The following is a 16,648-nucleotide window of genomic DNA, read 5'->3' on the forward strand; positions in this document are numbered from 1 at the left end:
TTGGAAAAACCTGGGCATGCCATTGGTGCTTGGAATCGTGCCTGGCACACAGAGGGTGCTTTCAAAGCACTTAGAACAGCAGCACCCAGCCCACAGCGGGTGCTCACTAATAACTCAGAGCTGCACCCATCACACATCCGGCCTTTGATAAGAACACACAACACAGGCACAAAACTGGTGCTTAGTTAAGTCCACGGAGGAAAAAAACCACACTGCTGAGCGGGGAGCAGACTGGCGCTTTATATATACACACAGACAGCAGAAGGTACAGGGCCTCAATAAGAAAATACACTCTGTGTTCAGGTGAACCCCCATCACCACCCACGCAGAACACTCTGGGCTGAGGAGAGGGAAGGGCACGACCATAAATAAAGACTACAAGGGAGGGTCAACTGCTGGAAGGGCAAACACAGGCGGGGCGCGCACTGCCAGGAGGAGACACGACTTGTTCTTTCCTGGGAGAGAGCGATGCAGCGGCACAGGAAAACAGTAGCCACAACTAAGCCTGCAATGTCTGGCGGGGGCACCTAACACGAATAAGAGAAGAGGGGTGGACACGAAAAGCAAGATTGCAGAGAGAGCTTTTTTTTTTTTTTTTTTTCTGTGGCAGGACCCAGGGCTCTCAATTAACATCCATGAACTCAGAGCTGGGTGGGGAGCTGCAGGCAGGGGAGGCTGGGGCGCCAGATGAGCCGGCCGGGGACAGCAGGCGTCGCGCCACATCCTGGCGTTGGTAGAAGAGGACATAGGCTGCCTTGGACTGTGGGGAGAGGACAGGAGTCAGTGTGGATTGTAGGGGTGGGAAGGTGGAGTCAGAAGGGAAGAAGGGGAGGAGGGAGGATGGAAGTCACACCTCAATCTGATTCTCATTCACAGGGGAGACGCTGTTGTCATCAAAGTAGTGCCACTGGCCGCTGTCCTTATTGCAGGCAAATGTTGTGTCTGAAAGGGAGGAACAGTTATCCTCACCCACCCTTCCTGCCTCTCAGAAGTGTCCAGATTCACTCTGTCACTCCTCCCACCACGATAACCTCACCACTGACTCACATCCCTAGTCACTCACTGGGAAGGTCCTGATCACCCCCCAGCAGGCCCCACCCACAGCCTGGCATATACAGTGTACTGATCGCCCCCCACGGCAGGCCCCACCCACAGCCTGGCACATACAGTGTCCATCACGCATGCCCCCATAATGGTTGGAAACCGCGATGAGGTCATATTTGTACAGCTCCGGATTCGACTCATTTTGTGGCTGGATGACAAACTCAGAGAAGTCCAGGTCCCTGTGGGTGGGGAGAGGGTTAATACTGGTATACCCCCTCCTTTCCCTGTCTTCCCCCAGCCATCCTCTCCCTGGCCCCTGACCGGATAGGAAACTCCACGAGGGTGTCCAGCTTCTCTCGGGAGAACTTGGTGTAGGAAAAGCGTTTCAGGTGGATGATGAGAATCTCTGGCAGCATCCACAGGTCCAGCTTCTTGGTGGCCAGCTGGTGCTGCTTGCAGGAGGGGCAGTACCTACAGACAGAGCCCAAGTCAGCAAACGGACTTTTTCTTTTTTTTTTTTTTTTTGAGGCAGAGACTCGCTCAGTTGCCCAGGCTGGAGTACAGTGGCGCGATCTTGGATTACTGCAGCCTCCTCCTCCTGAGTTCAAGGGATTCTCCTGCCTTAGCCTCCCGAGTAGCTGGAATTACAGGCATGCACCACCATGCTCGGCTAATTTTTGTATTTTTAATAGAGACAGGGTTTCGCCATGTTGGCCAGGCTGACCTCAGGTGATCCACCTGTCTCGGCCTCCCAAAGTGCTGGGATGACAGGCATGAGCCAGCATGCCCAGACAAAACAGACTTTTTCTGAGCACCTACTGTGTGCCCTTTGTACTGCCTCTCATGTGCCATGTCTGGCTCACAGAGACACTGCTCTTACTATTAGCCCTTCAAGTATTCTAGTTTGCTCTGTTCCTGTTAAAATCCTTTCACTCACTCGTCAAGTGCTTACTGATTGTTTTTTCTATATGCGCTCATACTATTTTTTGCATTTTTGTTTGATTTCTGCTCCATGAGATGCTAGTCTTATTTTAGAGCCCACCTCTATCCTTCTAGTTTCCTCTCTTCATATTTTAGTCATTCATTCATTCAGCAGTATTTATTGATTGCTTGTTTAACCCTCTGGAACTATTTTGTATTTCTGTTCCATTTCTGCTCCACGGACATGCTGCTCTTATTTCTGAGACTAGAGAGTATGGTTTTGGTTCTCTTTTTGTTTATTCTGCAAGTGCCTACTGAGCATGAACCAAACACTCAACACTATTATAAACAGGTAGAAGCAACACACAGTGAACTTAAGTCTTCACCCTCAAGGAGTTGACTGTAACGATGACAAATAACACAAAAGCGGATAGAAGGCATCACATCAAGTGGCATCGCTGAGCTAGAAAGTAATGCTTGGCTAGGAAGAAAAGAGCACAGAGAGGGGATGGAGGGGGATGGTGGGGAAGGGTGATTTTTAACAGGGTAGTCAGAGGAGGTCTCTCTGATGAGGTCACGTTTGATCGGAGACCTGAGCATTGTAAGGAGTGAAATCCTATAGATCATTGGGAAACAACATTCCCGGAGAAGGAACAGCCCAGGTCAAGGCTCTGGGGTAGGAGTCTGCTCAGGGGATCAGTGGCCAGGGTAGCAGGAAAGGTTTGAGCGTGGAAGAGGGAGGAGAGAAGTATATTTAAAAAGCTAAATATAGGCCGGGCGCGGTGGCTCACGCCTATAATTCCAGCACTTTGGAAGTGTCCAGCACTTTGGAAGAGACAACTGAAGACAAGATGAAGATCACCTGAGGTCAGGAGTTCGAGACCAGCCTGGCCAACATGGCGAAACCTGTTTCTACTAAAAATACAAAAATTAGCCAGGCATAGTAACGGGTGCCTATAATCCCAGCTACTCAGGAGGCTTAGGCAGGAGAACTGCTTGATCCTGGGAGGCAGAGGTTGCAGCGAGCCGAGATTGTGCCACTGCACTTCAGCCTGGGTGACAGAGCCAGATTCTGTCTCGAAAAAAAAAAAAAAAAAAAAGCTAAATATAGTAGTGCCATCCAATGAAACCCCCACACACAGGCCCCGCTCTGGCCCCTCACCAGGGGTTTTCCTTCTCCAGGGTCTCCACAGTGGTGAAGAGCTCAATGCACTCCTGCAGCCGCACGGGAGCCTTCTTCATCACGTACCCAACGCAGTCATGCTTCACGTAGCCCTAGGGTTGGGTGAGCAGACGGCCAGGTGGCCGGGTGTGAGGACGGGTGGAGAAATGGGGAGTAGGGGCCCAGGAGGGGACACACGCACCGAGTGGGTCAGAGCACCGACTTTGAAGCTAGGAACCTCAGGCCCTGGAGCTCTCAGTAGGTGTTCAGGCCCCAAGACCAGGCTTGACCTGGATCTCTTGGCTCTGTTCCTAGCTAGAGGAGTTGTGGGGAGGACGTACGAAGAGTTGAGGGGCAAGAGCTGAAAGTAGCCCCCATCCCTGGGATCTCATTTACCTCAGCCTCTACCTCGTCATAGTAACGCTTCTTCATCTCTGGCTCCCAGTCAATAGCAATGTATGGCTGGGCTGGGGGCGAGGGAGAGATGGTCATGGTTCCTGCTGCCAGGAAATCTCCCCTCCGGCCTCCCCAGCCCTCACTGATAGCCAAAGGAGAATACCATGGACTTCTTCAGGGGAGGTTGTGCGGTCACTGGTCCCATTGGAGTTCACCGTCTGCAGGGTGAACAGCTGCTTGCGCCGTCGCCTTGGGGGCCACTGAGATGTGCCAAGGCAATTGTCCAGGAGGAATGGGCACCTGTTCGTGACTCCAGAGCTGGGCCCAGCCTGCTCTGGCTCAGGGTCTCGGAGGCTGCCCCCAGTTGAGGGCCCAGGGACGTCGTCTTTATCCTCTTCGTCATCTTCTAGGACAGGAGGATGTCAGAGATGGGAAGGTGTGAGCCTCAAGTGCTAAGATGCAATGCACACCTAGACGAACCCCGTGTGGGTAAGACCTAACCCAGAGCCCCCGCCCACTGACTGTTAGCCCCCTCACCTTTCTCATCCCCATCGTCCTCATCATCTGAGTTGGGTTTGGACACGTAGCGTCTGCAACAGAGCAGAGGAGACTCCCAAGGCAGGGGTACAAGGACAGTGGGGATAGAGCCCAGGATTTTACTTAGATGATAATGGGAAGCCACTGGTAGACCCACACGTAAACCATTCTGAATTTGAGGTGTGAAAGGGCTGAGGGCGTAATGCGTAAATGCACGAAGAGGCCAAGGCTGTCAGCAGTGGCCTGAGAATGAAGGAACTTGTGTCCCATTCAGAGGTGTGTAGTGTGATTAGCTGGGCGTGGTGGCACACGGCTGTAATCTCAGCTATTTGGGAGGCTGAGGCAGGAGAATTGCTTGAATCCAGGAGATGGAGGTTGCAGGGAACCAGATTGTGCCACTTCACTCCAGCCTGGGTAACAGAGCAAGACTCCGTTTCAAAAAAAAAAAAAAGAGTGTGGAGCGTGGACTTTTAGTCTAATAAGCCACTGCTAGACAGGCACATGCCAGCTGTAACTTCCCATCAGGGAAGGCCTCTAAGGAGTGACTTCTGAGTGCAAGATGAGGGGCTAGAATTCTGATAACACAATGTTTTGTGTGCCACAGTAAAGACTCTAGATTTTTGGCACAATGAAAATTTGTCAGCAAAAAGACAAAAAACCAAGACTCTCCCAGGAGGGACAACTGACCCCAGGAGAGACAACTGAAGACAAGATGAAGTTGTCTGTGTTTTGTGCATCTTGTTCACCTCTGTATCCCTAGCACCCAAGAGAGGCAGTAGCAAAGCCAGAGGTCTAGAGAAAGAAAAAACCCTACAAGTTCTTCTATGTCCACGTAAAGTTTGGACTGTCTTTTGTTTGTTGCAGGGGAGGTGTCAAATAAGCAGCTGAACACCCAAGTTGGAGTTCAGACCCCACCACCCCCGCCCCTGGGGAAGAGGACACTTACGAGAGCCGGTACATCAGCACGTTATACAGGCCCTCCCAGGTGAAGCGGTCCCGGGGCACTGATACCAGGAGGGGGTGCCCAAAAAGCATCAGGCCATAGTAGGAATTGTTGTAGTCACGGGCAGGGGTGCGCTCCCGCAGGTAGACAGGAACCACGATGTCCTCTCTCGATCCCTCGATGGCCTCAATGCGACCTGACACCTCATAGCTGTGGGGGTGGAGAGCAGGCACACCTGATCAGGGCCCCCAGAGACTCCCTAACTCTGCCCTGGCTGCCCCACCCACTCATCCTCACAGCCTGAAAGTATTTTTATTTTTATTTATTTATTTATTTTTGAGATGGAGTTTCGCCCTGTTGCCCAGGCTGGAGTGCAGTGGTGTGATCTCGGCTCACTGCAAACTCTGCCTCTCGGGTTCACGCCATTCTCCTGCCTCAGTCTCCCAAGGCACGTGGCTGAAGCTCTGCACAGAGCAGGTGCCCAGTGAATGAGGCAGAACAGGGAAGAGAGAAGGTGGTTAAGGCAGGACTACATAGAAGGAAGTGGACCAAGTTCCTGAGGGACCGCCATCTCTCCGTCATCCCCACTCACACGAAGATATCATCGCGGTCCAAGATGCTGCTCAGAGGCTCCTCCAGCTGATAGAGCTTATAGAAGCGGTGACTGAAGACATCAGCCACCATCATCTAGGAATGGGATACGGAGAGGGGGCTGTTAGTCTGCATGGCCTCCCCAGGCCCTCCTGCCTCCTTGCCCCAGAATCCCATCCAGCCTCCTTCTGCAGTCTCACCCTCTCTGGCGAGATGCCAGTGTGTTTGGACAGAGCCACACACAGATCCGAGATCTTGCCTTTCTTGGGGACCACGAGCCGGTGCTAAGGGAGAAACAGTATCCACAAAAGACCAAAAGGGCTTGTGGTGAGTTAATGCAGGAAGCCTTGAGCTATGGCAGCTAATCAAACTCTACGTGTCCCTCATCATGTCCCCAGGCCCCCACTGCCCCCCACCTGCTCTGGCTTGCGGCGCGGATCCATGGGGATAAAGAAGACCTCCAAGACCCTCTTGTGGCTGATAGGCAGTGGAACACTGAGGTAGCAGAAGGGGTCGAAGGTCACAGATACGTTGCCACAATCGGGGCACACCAGCGTGGACTTGAAGAGGCCATGGAAAGTGTCCACGATCACAGAATCGTTCCGCCGTTTGTGGTTTTGCCACGCCTCCTGTGCCACCTCCTGTTGATAGTGTCATGGTGGATGGTGGGGCTTGCCCAGGGTAGGAGGAAATCATGCCCTGGGGTGCATTCAAATGGGATGAAGGGGAAGGCCACTGCTAAAGTCCAGAGGCAGAGCTCCAGCTAGGGATACACGGAGACTATGTTCACGGTCAAGACTGGGGGTCATTTAGGGCAGGAGACTGGGCTGGGGTTCACTCTGGGTTGAGTGTGGCGGCAGATATGGTATTGGAGCTAAGGTTAGGAGTGAGGCTGGAGTTGACGTCAGGGTAGAGGAACTTAACAGAAAATGGTGGTGTGTTAGTATCCCAGGGAGGCCAGAAAATCCCCGAGGCAGAAGCCTTAGTGGTGTTAATGGTACTGCAAATGCAGGGGCAGCCTACCTGATCTGGTCGCCCAGCAGCATCACACAGCTCCACATACTCCTTCTTCTTCACCCGATTAAGGTCCTCATGCAGCCCGTCCAGGAGGAATGACAGCAACTCCTGAGAGTCATGCTGCTGGTAGCCCAGAAATTGGGACGCAAAATGGCCGACCTTGTTCTAAGAAGATGGGCAGGGTCATCAGAGTGAGAGGGAGTTAGGAGAGCCAAGAGAAGCAGGGGGTCAGGGGTGCCCAGGGTTGAGTCACACCTTGAACACATGTGGCACGATGGAGCGGTGGTGGCCAGACCATGCCTGCTTCACCAGGTCTGCATAGGCCTCTGCAATCTCACCCTTCATGCCCAGTGGGTTGCGGAAGTTGAGCTCCTCCAGGTAGCAGTTGTTGAGGAAATACTCGGTGAGCTGTGGCACGTTGCTGAGGCACTGCAGGGGCCAGGGGTCAAGTGAATGAGGCAGAGGGGAGACAGAAGGTTCAAAGTGAGGATACAGAAAAATAAGCCAGGAGGGAAGACAGAGGAAAATGGGAGAGAAGGGGAAGGGAGGAGAGAGAGGAGCAGGAGAGTAAGGGAGAGAAGGCGTTAGGATTTCACGAGAAGGAAGAATGTGAGAGCAGGGGAGAGAAGACAGAAAACAAGGACAAGCTGGGAGAAGAGGCTGATAGTTCAGGAATGAATGTGGACGTGTCATTTCAGACTTGTGGGGCCTTAGCTTTCAGCCTGACCCCTTGCCCTGTAGTCCCCTTAGGACCCCAGCTCTGTCCCCAGTCCTTAGCTCTCAAAGCCCAACCCCGTGGCTGTGCCAGACACAACTATAATGGCCCAACCTGCAGGGCCGAGTTCATGAAGCACGTGTTGCCCAGATTGGTGAGGCCACAGATGCCTGGCTGGCCCTTGAAGTCCTCATCCTCTTCCGACATGTTCTTGTTCCTGGGGTTGGATGAGAAACTGTCAGCTAAGGGCCTGCTGCATGGGGGTGCAATGTGCTCATGGGCTAAATCATTTTGCCTACTGTGGGACGCCCCTGCTCTGGATCAGATACCCCAAGGGCTCACATGACATGCAGCTGTGCGCTGGGCCAAGTGCCATCTTTCTTGCGAGTCTCCATGATGATCAACTGGGTTGGAGAAAGAGAAAGAAGAAAAGGTATTAATGGAGAACATTATGGGTACCTAGCCTTAATTTCCCCCAACCTGAGTACTGCCAGATGAATCTATCTGCCAGTCCACCTGAACAGAAAAGCCCTCCCCATCCTTACCTGCCCAGTCTCAAGGGCCGCATCAAGAACCGTGATGTGTGTGTCATACAACCTATCCAAAGAGCCTTCTGAGTTCTTGGCCCAAAGCCGCGTGTCTTCCTGGGGCTCCACCAGAAACCGCTCCCGAGCTGTGCGCAATACCATGCCTGTGCAGGGTGATGGAGTGCACTCAAGATCTTTGTGAGACCCAAAATGATCGATTCATCTGGGCATACCTGACATCCCTACAGACCTCACATGCTTGCCCAGTACCTGTGTCCTCAATCAATCTCCAAATGACTGGCCCACAACTCCAGACTGGAGACTTCCAGCAAATACCCTCTGCCACACCATGTAAGCCACTGGAATGTAGCTCACATACCCTCAGGGCTCTAGGAGATCCCCTCAGTGCCTCCGCCCAATTTAGCCAATGCCTTCTGGGTCTTCCAAAGTCTGACCAGTGCTTTCTCAGTCAGCTACAGCTTAACTCTATGCATCCTCAGTCACTGAGTTGGGACCAGTAGCTAGGAACACCAACCCATTCTGTGACCCTCAGACTCACCAATAGAATCAGTATGGCTGAACCGAACAGTGTGAGATCTGCCCAAATCATTGTGCCGGACAAGCAGCAGTTCTACTGGGTACACTTCGACCTTCTGGATGTTGGGCAGCTCTATGACCTGTAAGGGTAGAGGGGTGCAGACACAGGTGTACCCACACAGACACGGCGCTATGACCTCTAAGCTAAGAGGAGCACACACTCTGCTTTACACACATAGCATACACACACACATATACAATGGTCTGTAAAGGGAGCCACACAGGGGAACACACACAGCAGACACACAAAGATACCTATATGATGAGCTAGGAGGGGGAAGAGAGCAGACATATGTGTACTTACTCAGCATACAAGGATCTGGACCCATGCTGGGCCTACAAGGCTTTCTTACTACCCACTCCCCACCATGCACCCTCCCCATCCACTATACCTTGCGTTCAATGGGTGGCTGGCCATGCTCTAGACCATACCAGCTGACCAGGTAATGCCAAGCAGCTGCTGGGAGCAGCACATAATCCTCGCCCTCCACCAGTCCCTCCTTGAGGCGCCAGTTTATCTCATCTGTGGGGCGGGGGTGGAGATGGCAGAGGAAGAATTAGCAAAGGAAACTGACAAATAGCTCTGGCCACCCCACCAGTGACCTAGCACACAGAATAGGCTTATGATCATCTGTAGGGATGGAAGGGAAGAGAACTCCAGGGCTAAGATGAGGAGGAGGCAGAGGCCTTGTACCTTGAAAGAGTGTGGCATTGTTGATGCAGCCAGGAAAGGTGCTGGAGTCCTGGTCCCCTCCCTGCACGTATGCCTCCCACTGCTTATACCAGTGCTTCTCCACAAGGAACCTGGGGCCCAGACAGGTAACAAGGGTATTACATGGGTAGCTGAGGGTTAGCTATACAACTTCCCATGCCCATCAGACTGAAAGTATCGACACATTATAATTTAAGATGAAAAGTTTCAGCGTCATATAAAAATAAATCAGAAGCAAAATTTATTCAGCGAAGCTCAGATTTGTATGTTAGATTACTTCTTAGTATTAAAAAAGAAATCTGATTAAAAACAGAAAATGTGCTCAACAATGGCAAACAAACCAACAAAAAGTCCATACTTATAGTGCTAGGAAACATGAGGTTTTATTCTAGAATAAAAGATAATTCATTTGAATTAGTCTGTGGGATAACCCAGTTAAGTCAGGCTCAAGATATCTGCCATCTGCAGCTAATTTTATAAGGCTTTAGCCATTCATTACATGTTTGTTTCTAAAGGATATATCAATGGAAGCATAATTCTTGAGCTAAGAACTGGATTGATAAATCGTGAAAATCTGCTTAAAAGGAGCAAAGAATTTAAAATGCTAAAAAGAACCATTAGGTTTTCCTTCAAAAACTGCATAATGAAAAACAAAATAAAATAAAAAAAAGACGGGGCACAGTGGCTCACGCCAGTAATCCCAGCACTTTGGGAGGTCAAGGTTGGTGGATCACCTGAGGTCAGGAGTTCAAGACCAGCCTGGCCGACATGGCAAAACTGTCTCTACTAAAAATACAAAAAATTAGCCAGGCGTAGTGGCACATGCCTGTAATCCCAGCTACTTGGGAGGCAGAGGCACGAGAATCGCTTGAACCCTGGAGGCAGAAGTTGCAGTGAGCCGAGATTGTACCACTGCACTCCAGCCTGTGCGACACAGCGAGACTCTATCTCAAACAAAAAAGAAAGAAAGAAAAAAAAGGACTGCATATTGCTATGGTTCATTTTTTAATTTAGAATTTATTTTGGCTTTATAATAAATTTCTTAGCTTATGGTTCTCTTAAAAATTTTGATAAAGGCTGGGCGTGGTGGCTCACGCCTGTAATCCCAGCACTTTGGGACGCTGAAGTGGGCGGATCACGAGGTCAGGAGATCGAGACCATCCTGGCTAACACGGTGAAACCCCATCTCTACTAAAAATACAAAAAATTAGCCAGGCGTGGTGGCGGGCGCCTGTAGTCCCAGCTACTTGGGAGGCTGAGGCAGGAGAACGGCGTGAACCCGGGAGGCGGAGCCTGCAGTGAGCTGAGATTGCGCCGCAGAACTCCAGCCTGGGCGACAGAGCGAGAGACTCCGTCTCAAAACAAACAAACAAACAAACAAACAAACAAACAAAAAAAAACAAAAAACTGTGATAAAAACACGTAACATAAAACTTACCATCAACCATTTTTCAGTATACAGTTCAAATAGCTCTCTTTTAAAGGTGAAACTTATATGTACTATAAGGATAACCATTTAGAACTATATTGAAATCTGCCTTTGTGAGAAAACCTGAAGTGTGGAAAATACTTGACATATAGTAAGTGCTAAATGAATTTTAGCTGTCATTGTTCTGACAGCTTGGACTTCAGGGCTTGGACATAAAAGCTCACAGACATAAACCTCCTCCTGCCTGAACACACACAAACACATACACCTGTTCTACTATGGCATTTCTGACACATAAAAGGCTATCCCAAATATTGAGCAGCCTCAAATAAATGTTTTTTAAAACATAACCAAATTTGATGAAATACATATAACATTATATTGGTTGGTTTTCCAGCAATTTAACCTATTATTATCATAATTTTTTAAGACAGAGTCTTGCTCTGTCGCCCAGGCTGGAGTGCAGTGGCACAATCTCAGCTCACTGCGACTTCTGCCTCCCGGGTTCAAGTGATTCTCCCAATTTAACCTCATTAATGTGATTCTTTAAAATGTCAACTTTCCCTTGTTCATGAAAGGATCAGAGAGGTGGGAGGATGGAGGGACAGACAAATCTTGGAATAGTCACAAGTCACCTGGATAGGCAAACATTTCTGTGAGTTTTTTGTTGGTTTTGTTTTTTTGCTGCACTGACCCCCACAGACCCTGCCGTATCACTCACACCAGGGAAACAAATTATTCTGTGCTGGTGGCTCAGTGCTCAAACCCAACCCTGTACCACACACACCACCATCCACCCTTTGTGGCTTTACTTGCCTCCGTAGCCAGTCTATGAAATTAATTTGTTCAGTAAAGCTACAGTTAACAGTACCTTCCAATGCAAAGGTAGGAATTGCTCAACTTCCTTTTAAGAGCAGATTTTGAACAAAAATTAACATTAAAATCACTCTGTACAGTGGTAAGCAAAACTTCCAGACCTGGCCACAGGTTGAATTTCTATAGATTTCATGGAGGACTGACGTTTTACATAATTTTTCACAGAATATTATTACCATATTGCTTCAAGTCAAAGACACTTTAAAAAAATCATTGTAACATCTCTGAAATCAGGATGTCTCACAATCTCTGTCAGGCCAGGTGGCAGTCACAACAAAGGTGTCATGGTCTGTACCAATAACACCCAAATTATTATATTTACAGCTGGGTATTAAATTTTTTAGATGCTATCATAAATGGTATAATACAATTTAATTTTCTAGTTTCTTGTTGCCAGTATATACAGGTACAACTGATCTTGCTAAAGTCACTTAGGTTTATTTGTGCTTCCTCAAATTTGTTGAAATGATATGAAATATGTGCTTATGGAAAAAAGTTACTAAACAATTCTTTATTTTCTGTCTTCTAGTTTTCTCTTGTGTCTGATTTGTGTTTGAAGATGGTTCATCCCACAAAAGGAAAAAGTGAAAGTTTCCAAGGAGGAAACTTTTACAGATTTGAATTTGCCTTAAAATATAAGCTTCTCCCAGAAATTAAATCAGTTGTGATTACCAAATTAATTAACTACTCTCACCCAAATCTAACAGCTGACAAAAGACAGAAGGTGCAAATATTAATACTGATACAAGATATATGATTTGGGGTTAGTCCATGATTTCAAAATGCTTTATAAATACATATATCCTGGCCACTTCAGCAAACCCCTATAAAATGGAAAATGGACAGCAATAAAGAACCTTGAGATGCTTTGCTCTTATCTAAATAGAGAAGCATTAACAAAGTGGAGTTTAGCAAAAATGCTTCATGATAATACCCATGACAGCAGAGACAAACGGGCTTCAATACTGAACCAACACTTGTGTGGTAATTTTTTTTTTTTTTTTTTTTTTTTTGAGACGGAGTCTGGCTCTGTCGCCCAGGCTGGAGTGCTGTGGCCGGATCTCAGCTCACTGCAAGCTCCGCCTCCCGGGTTTACGCCGTTCTCCTGCCTCAGCCTCCGGAGTAGCTGGGACTACAGGAGCCCACCACCTCGTCCGGCTAGTTTTTTGTATTTTTTAGTAGAGACAGGGTTTCACCGTGTTAGCCAGGATGGTCTCGATCTCCCGACCTCATGATCCGCCCGTCTCGGCCTCCCAAAGTGCTGGGATTACAAGCTTGAGCCACCGCGCCCGGCCGTGTGGTAATTTTTTTAATGAGGTGAAATTCACATAACATTAACCATCTTAAAGTGAACAATTCAGTGGCATTTAGAACATTCACAGTTGTATAACCACAACCTCTCCCTAGTTCCAAAATAGTTTATCATCCCAAAAGAAAATCCAGTACTGGTGGGGTAATTTTAAAGGGTATTGTCAAGGATGACAGGATGTAATGTCCTATCTACTACTGACACAATCACAAGGCCACAAAGGTAGGAAGAGGAAAGGACCAAAGCCTCAAGGCCCTTTTGAACATCTTCAAATGGGTTATAAAACATTGTGGTTATTTTGTTTATTCTCAGGATGAAATGAGGCTTTTTCTTGCAGGAAAGGTATGACGTAATGGCAGAAAAACACGGCTTGGGTTTGTATTCCCGATCTGGAAAATCTCAACTCATCTCCCCAGTAACAGAGATACGCATTTCACTGGTGTGGCTATTAAAGAACTCTGTAGTGAGTAAACCTCACTCGAAAAAGCCCTAAGGTTAGATGTGTTTGAGGAACAGCAAGAGTCCAATATGGCCGGCCTGGATGGAGACAGAGAGGGAGTGCGTAATCAGAGGAGAGATCTGGGAAGACATCAGAATGCAAGCTGGAGACCAGCTTCATAAAGTCTTACAATTCACTGTAAGGATTTTAGCATCTACGTTGCAAGAGATGGGAAGCTGTTAGGGGTATTTTGAGGAATGGTTGGACATGATACATGTTTTAAAAACAATTATTGCGTACGTAAAGAGGAAAACGGTACTTTTACAGTTGAGAAACCTGGCCAACACTACCATAACCAAGTGATCAAGGTTAATATCACCAATGATGTCATGTGGATACCATGTATCACCTGATAGGAAGAGAAGGGCTCACAGTATGCATCCAGTAGAATTTTATATATATATTCCATATATGTATAAAGTGAAAGCTTAGACATTACATACTACTTAGGGATGCATACAGTTGTGGTCAAACATTAAAGAAAAGGAAGAGACTGTTAACTCAAAATTCAGGATAACAGTTTCCCATGGAGCAAGGAGGGGAATTTCCATCTGGGAGGGGCAAAGAAGGATTTCTCAAGACAGTGTTCTGAATCTTAACCTGGATGGTGAATTCACACGTTTTTATTTAATTATTATTTAATTTTTAAACTTTGAAATAGATTGAGAAAAATGGCAAAAATAATACAGAGAATTCCCACATACCCTACATCCAGATCCTCCAAATCTAATATTTTACCCATTTGCTCAATCGTTGTTTCTTTACATGCATTCTTTTTTGGTATTTTTATTTATTTAAAAATGGACAAAAATGGTATATATTTATGGTGTACAGCATGAAGTTCTGACTTATGTATACATTGTGGAATGACTAAGTCAAGGCAATTAACACATCCATTACGTCACATACTTATCAATTTTCTGGGGGGTGGTAGAACATGTAAAATCTCTCAGCAATTTTCAAGTATACAATGAATTTATTAACTATAGTTGTACAATAGATCTGAACTTATTCTTGTCTAACTGAAATGTTGTATCCTTTGACCAACATCTCCCTAATTTCCCCTTTCCCCTCACCATATATAAATTTATATATGCTAATTTTTCAGGCATTTGAGAATAAACTGCTTACACAATGAGTTCTTATCCCTAAATTTTTCAGCATTTCCTATAAACAAGGGTATTCTTTTTCATGCCACAATGATCACAATTAAGAAATTAGTAGTACTAATATCTACCCACTTTAATAAAATTTCACCGATGTTTCCATTGCCTTTTACAGTAAAAGAGACAAAAATAATCTTATGATAAAAAATTGATTTTTAAAATAATTTTTTTTTTCTGTTCCAGGATCCAATCGAGGATCACATGTTGCATTTAGTTATCATGACTCGTTAAATCGCATTAATTCCTTCAATTTAGAACAGTTCTTCAGCCTTTGTCTTTCACGACCCTGACATTTTTGAAGAGTGTAGCCGTTTATTTTAAAAGGATGTCCGTCAATCTGGGCTGCGTAAATGTTTTATACAATCTTCTTAGGTCTTACGTATTTCACAATTAAAAAACCAGATGCAACTCGGCCAGAAATAAAATGAACCCAGAAGCAGTAAATCTCAAGAAGCACTGTTTAGCAAGAAATCAGTAAAACAAGCCGATTTATCAAAATTACCGGTTTTTAAAAAACGACTTTTTCTTGATTCTAAAACCAAAACAGTACCAAGACAGAAAATCAATTGAACATGGAAGGCCCCTCCCGTGCTAATCACTTGCACGTTCTCTCGACTCGGGAAGGCTTCTGCCAGAATAAAAAACCTCTGCGCATTATAAACTTTGCTTATTCGCAGGCGCCATTTTCTGCCTTATAGGCACCACCTCCCCTCCACTGTCGTCCCTCGGCCTCAGAACACGCCCCTCGGCTCACGTCACCAACCTAACCTCGTTCCCAGGCTCCAAGCTCCTCCCCCACGCAGGTCCCCGCTGCCTCCCTCGGACCGTTCGGCTCCATCCCGCTCTTGTGCTGACGTCACAAAGCTCGCCTCGTTCCCAGCCACGCCAGAGCAATCGGAGACCGCTCCCCGCCCCCAAAAGTTGCATTACGCAGCGCAGGCCGCGCCCCCGCCTTACATCGCAGAACCCACCTTCCTCCCAGGTTCCTACGCAGTTTCACTACGCAGGCCCGGCCCCACCTCCAGGGCTGAAACCGGTCTCATCACAACAAACCCCATTTTGTTCTCAGGCGTCAGACTGCACCACACAGGCCCCGCCCCTTTTCCAGACGTTGCGATTCATTCAAAGACACTTCCCCGCCCCTTTAGCCCGCTGTCCCGTCGGCCACTCCCCCGCCCCCGCACCCCGCAGCAGCTTTCCCGCCGCCCTCGGCCGCCGAATCTCCAGCGGTTGTCAATGCCCCCACTGTCCCCTCTGCCGAGGCTTCACCGCAGCCCAGCCTCACCAGCTTTCGCCGGCCCGCAGTGGACGTTCTCGCCCACTCTCGCCGTTTTCTATCTGGCGCCACTGGCTGTCTAGGCCTGGCAGCTCCTCGCGCTGTGGCTCTCTAGCCTCAGCCACCGCCACCGCCGCCGCCACAGCCGCCGCAGCAGCAGCTGGATTTGCTGCGACCGTCGCCATCGCTGTCCGTTCTCCTCTACAGCCAACGCAGCTGTGCGAGATTGGAAGACGCCCCTCAACAGCCACTTCCGGATTCTGGTCCCGGAAACGGAAGCAGAGCCCCCCAAACAGTCGCGGGGCTACTGCCATATTGGAAATGGCCCCGCGCACAGACGTGTCGAAGGGTTAGGTGGGGTAAAATCTTCAGTGGGAACCAAGAAAGACAAAAGTGCCTGTGGGGTTCCAACGCCCTGTAGAGTTAGGGCACAGGTGGCATGGAAAGTGGAGGCTGAGGTTCCCGAGGTGGGCGAGGACTCCTACCCTGGGAGCAGCGTTTGTTAGCCTGATCAGAATGCCCTTCATTGTACTACCCTTAACCATCAAAACCCAATGCAAAAGAGGTTTCCACCTTCAGAGACCCACCTAGGCCTGCGGGTCATTGTTTCTCTTCCTGAACTAGATTTATTCACTAGACAAGGTGTTGAAGGCAAGTTAGCCCCAGGCCCTATGTTTGTTGGAGTCATAGCAATCATAACTAAACTAGCTGTCCGCCCAGTTTAAGTGCTTTGTTGGACTAAAATAGTAGCCTCAGGCAGCAGGTACTGTCCTTATCACCCATGGGTAACAACTGAACGCTGAGTACCAGAAATGTCCCTCAGCTAATAAGTGGTGGAGCTGCAGTTTAAACTTGAGAAATCTCGTTCCAGAGCTGTGACCTTAAACACCAGGTCAAACATTCTCCAACCGTGTGGTCCCAGCCTGTCTAC

The 16,648-nt window shown here is 48.2% G+C and overlaps 1 protein-coding gene across 1 annotated transcript; it reads right to left on the reverse strand.

Moving 5' to 3' along the window:
- Window positions 1–221: 221 nt before the first annotated feature.
- On the reverse strand, window positions 222–16,355 carry USP11 (ubiquitin specific peptidase 11). Its single transcript, XM_025372674.1, has 21 exons — window positions 15,727–16,355; window positions 9,145–9,254; window positions 8,843–8,973; window positions 8,413–8,530; window positions 7,872–8,017; window positions 7,669–7,730; window positions 7,441–7,543; window positions 6,867–7,040; window positions 6,618–6,776; window positions 6,011–6,235; window positions 5,795–5,878; window positions 5,596–5,690; window positions 5,007–5,213; window positions 4,061–4,113; window positions 3,687–3,929; window positions 3,524–3,594; window positions 3,128–3,240; window positions 1,366–1,515; window positions 1,168–1,283; window positions 854–942; window positions 222–760 (listed from the first exon to the last, which is right to left on the reverse strand). Exons 1-21 carry the CDS (start codon window positions 16,029–16,031, stop codon window positions 623–625), a joined length of 2,892 nt encoding a protein of 963 aa, XP_025228459.1. The 5' UTR covers window positions 16,032–16,355; the 3' UTR covers window positions 222–622.
- Window positions 16,356–16,648: the final 293 nt, after the last annotated feature.

This window comes from Theropithecus gelada, chromosome X, assembly GCF_003255815.1.
Source record: "Theropithecus gelada isolate Dixy chromosome X, Tgel_1.0, whole genome shotgun sequence".
In the NCBI taxonomy this organism is placed as follows: domain Eukaryota; kingdom Metazoa; phylum Chordata; class Mammalia; order Primates; family Cercopithecidae; genus Theropithecus; species Theropithecus gelada.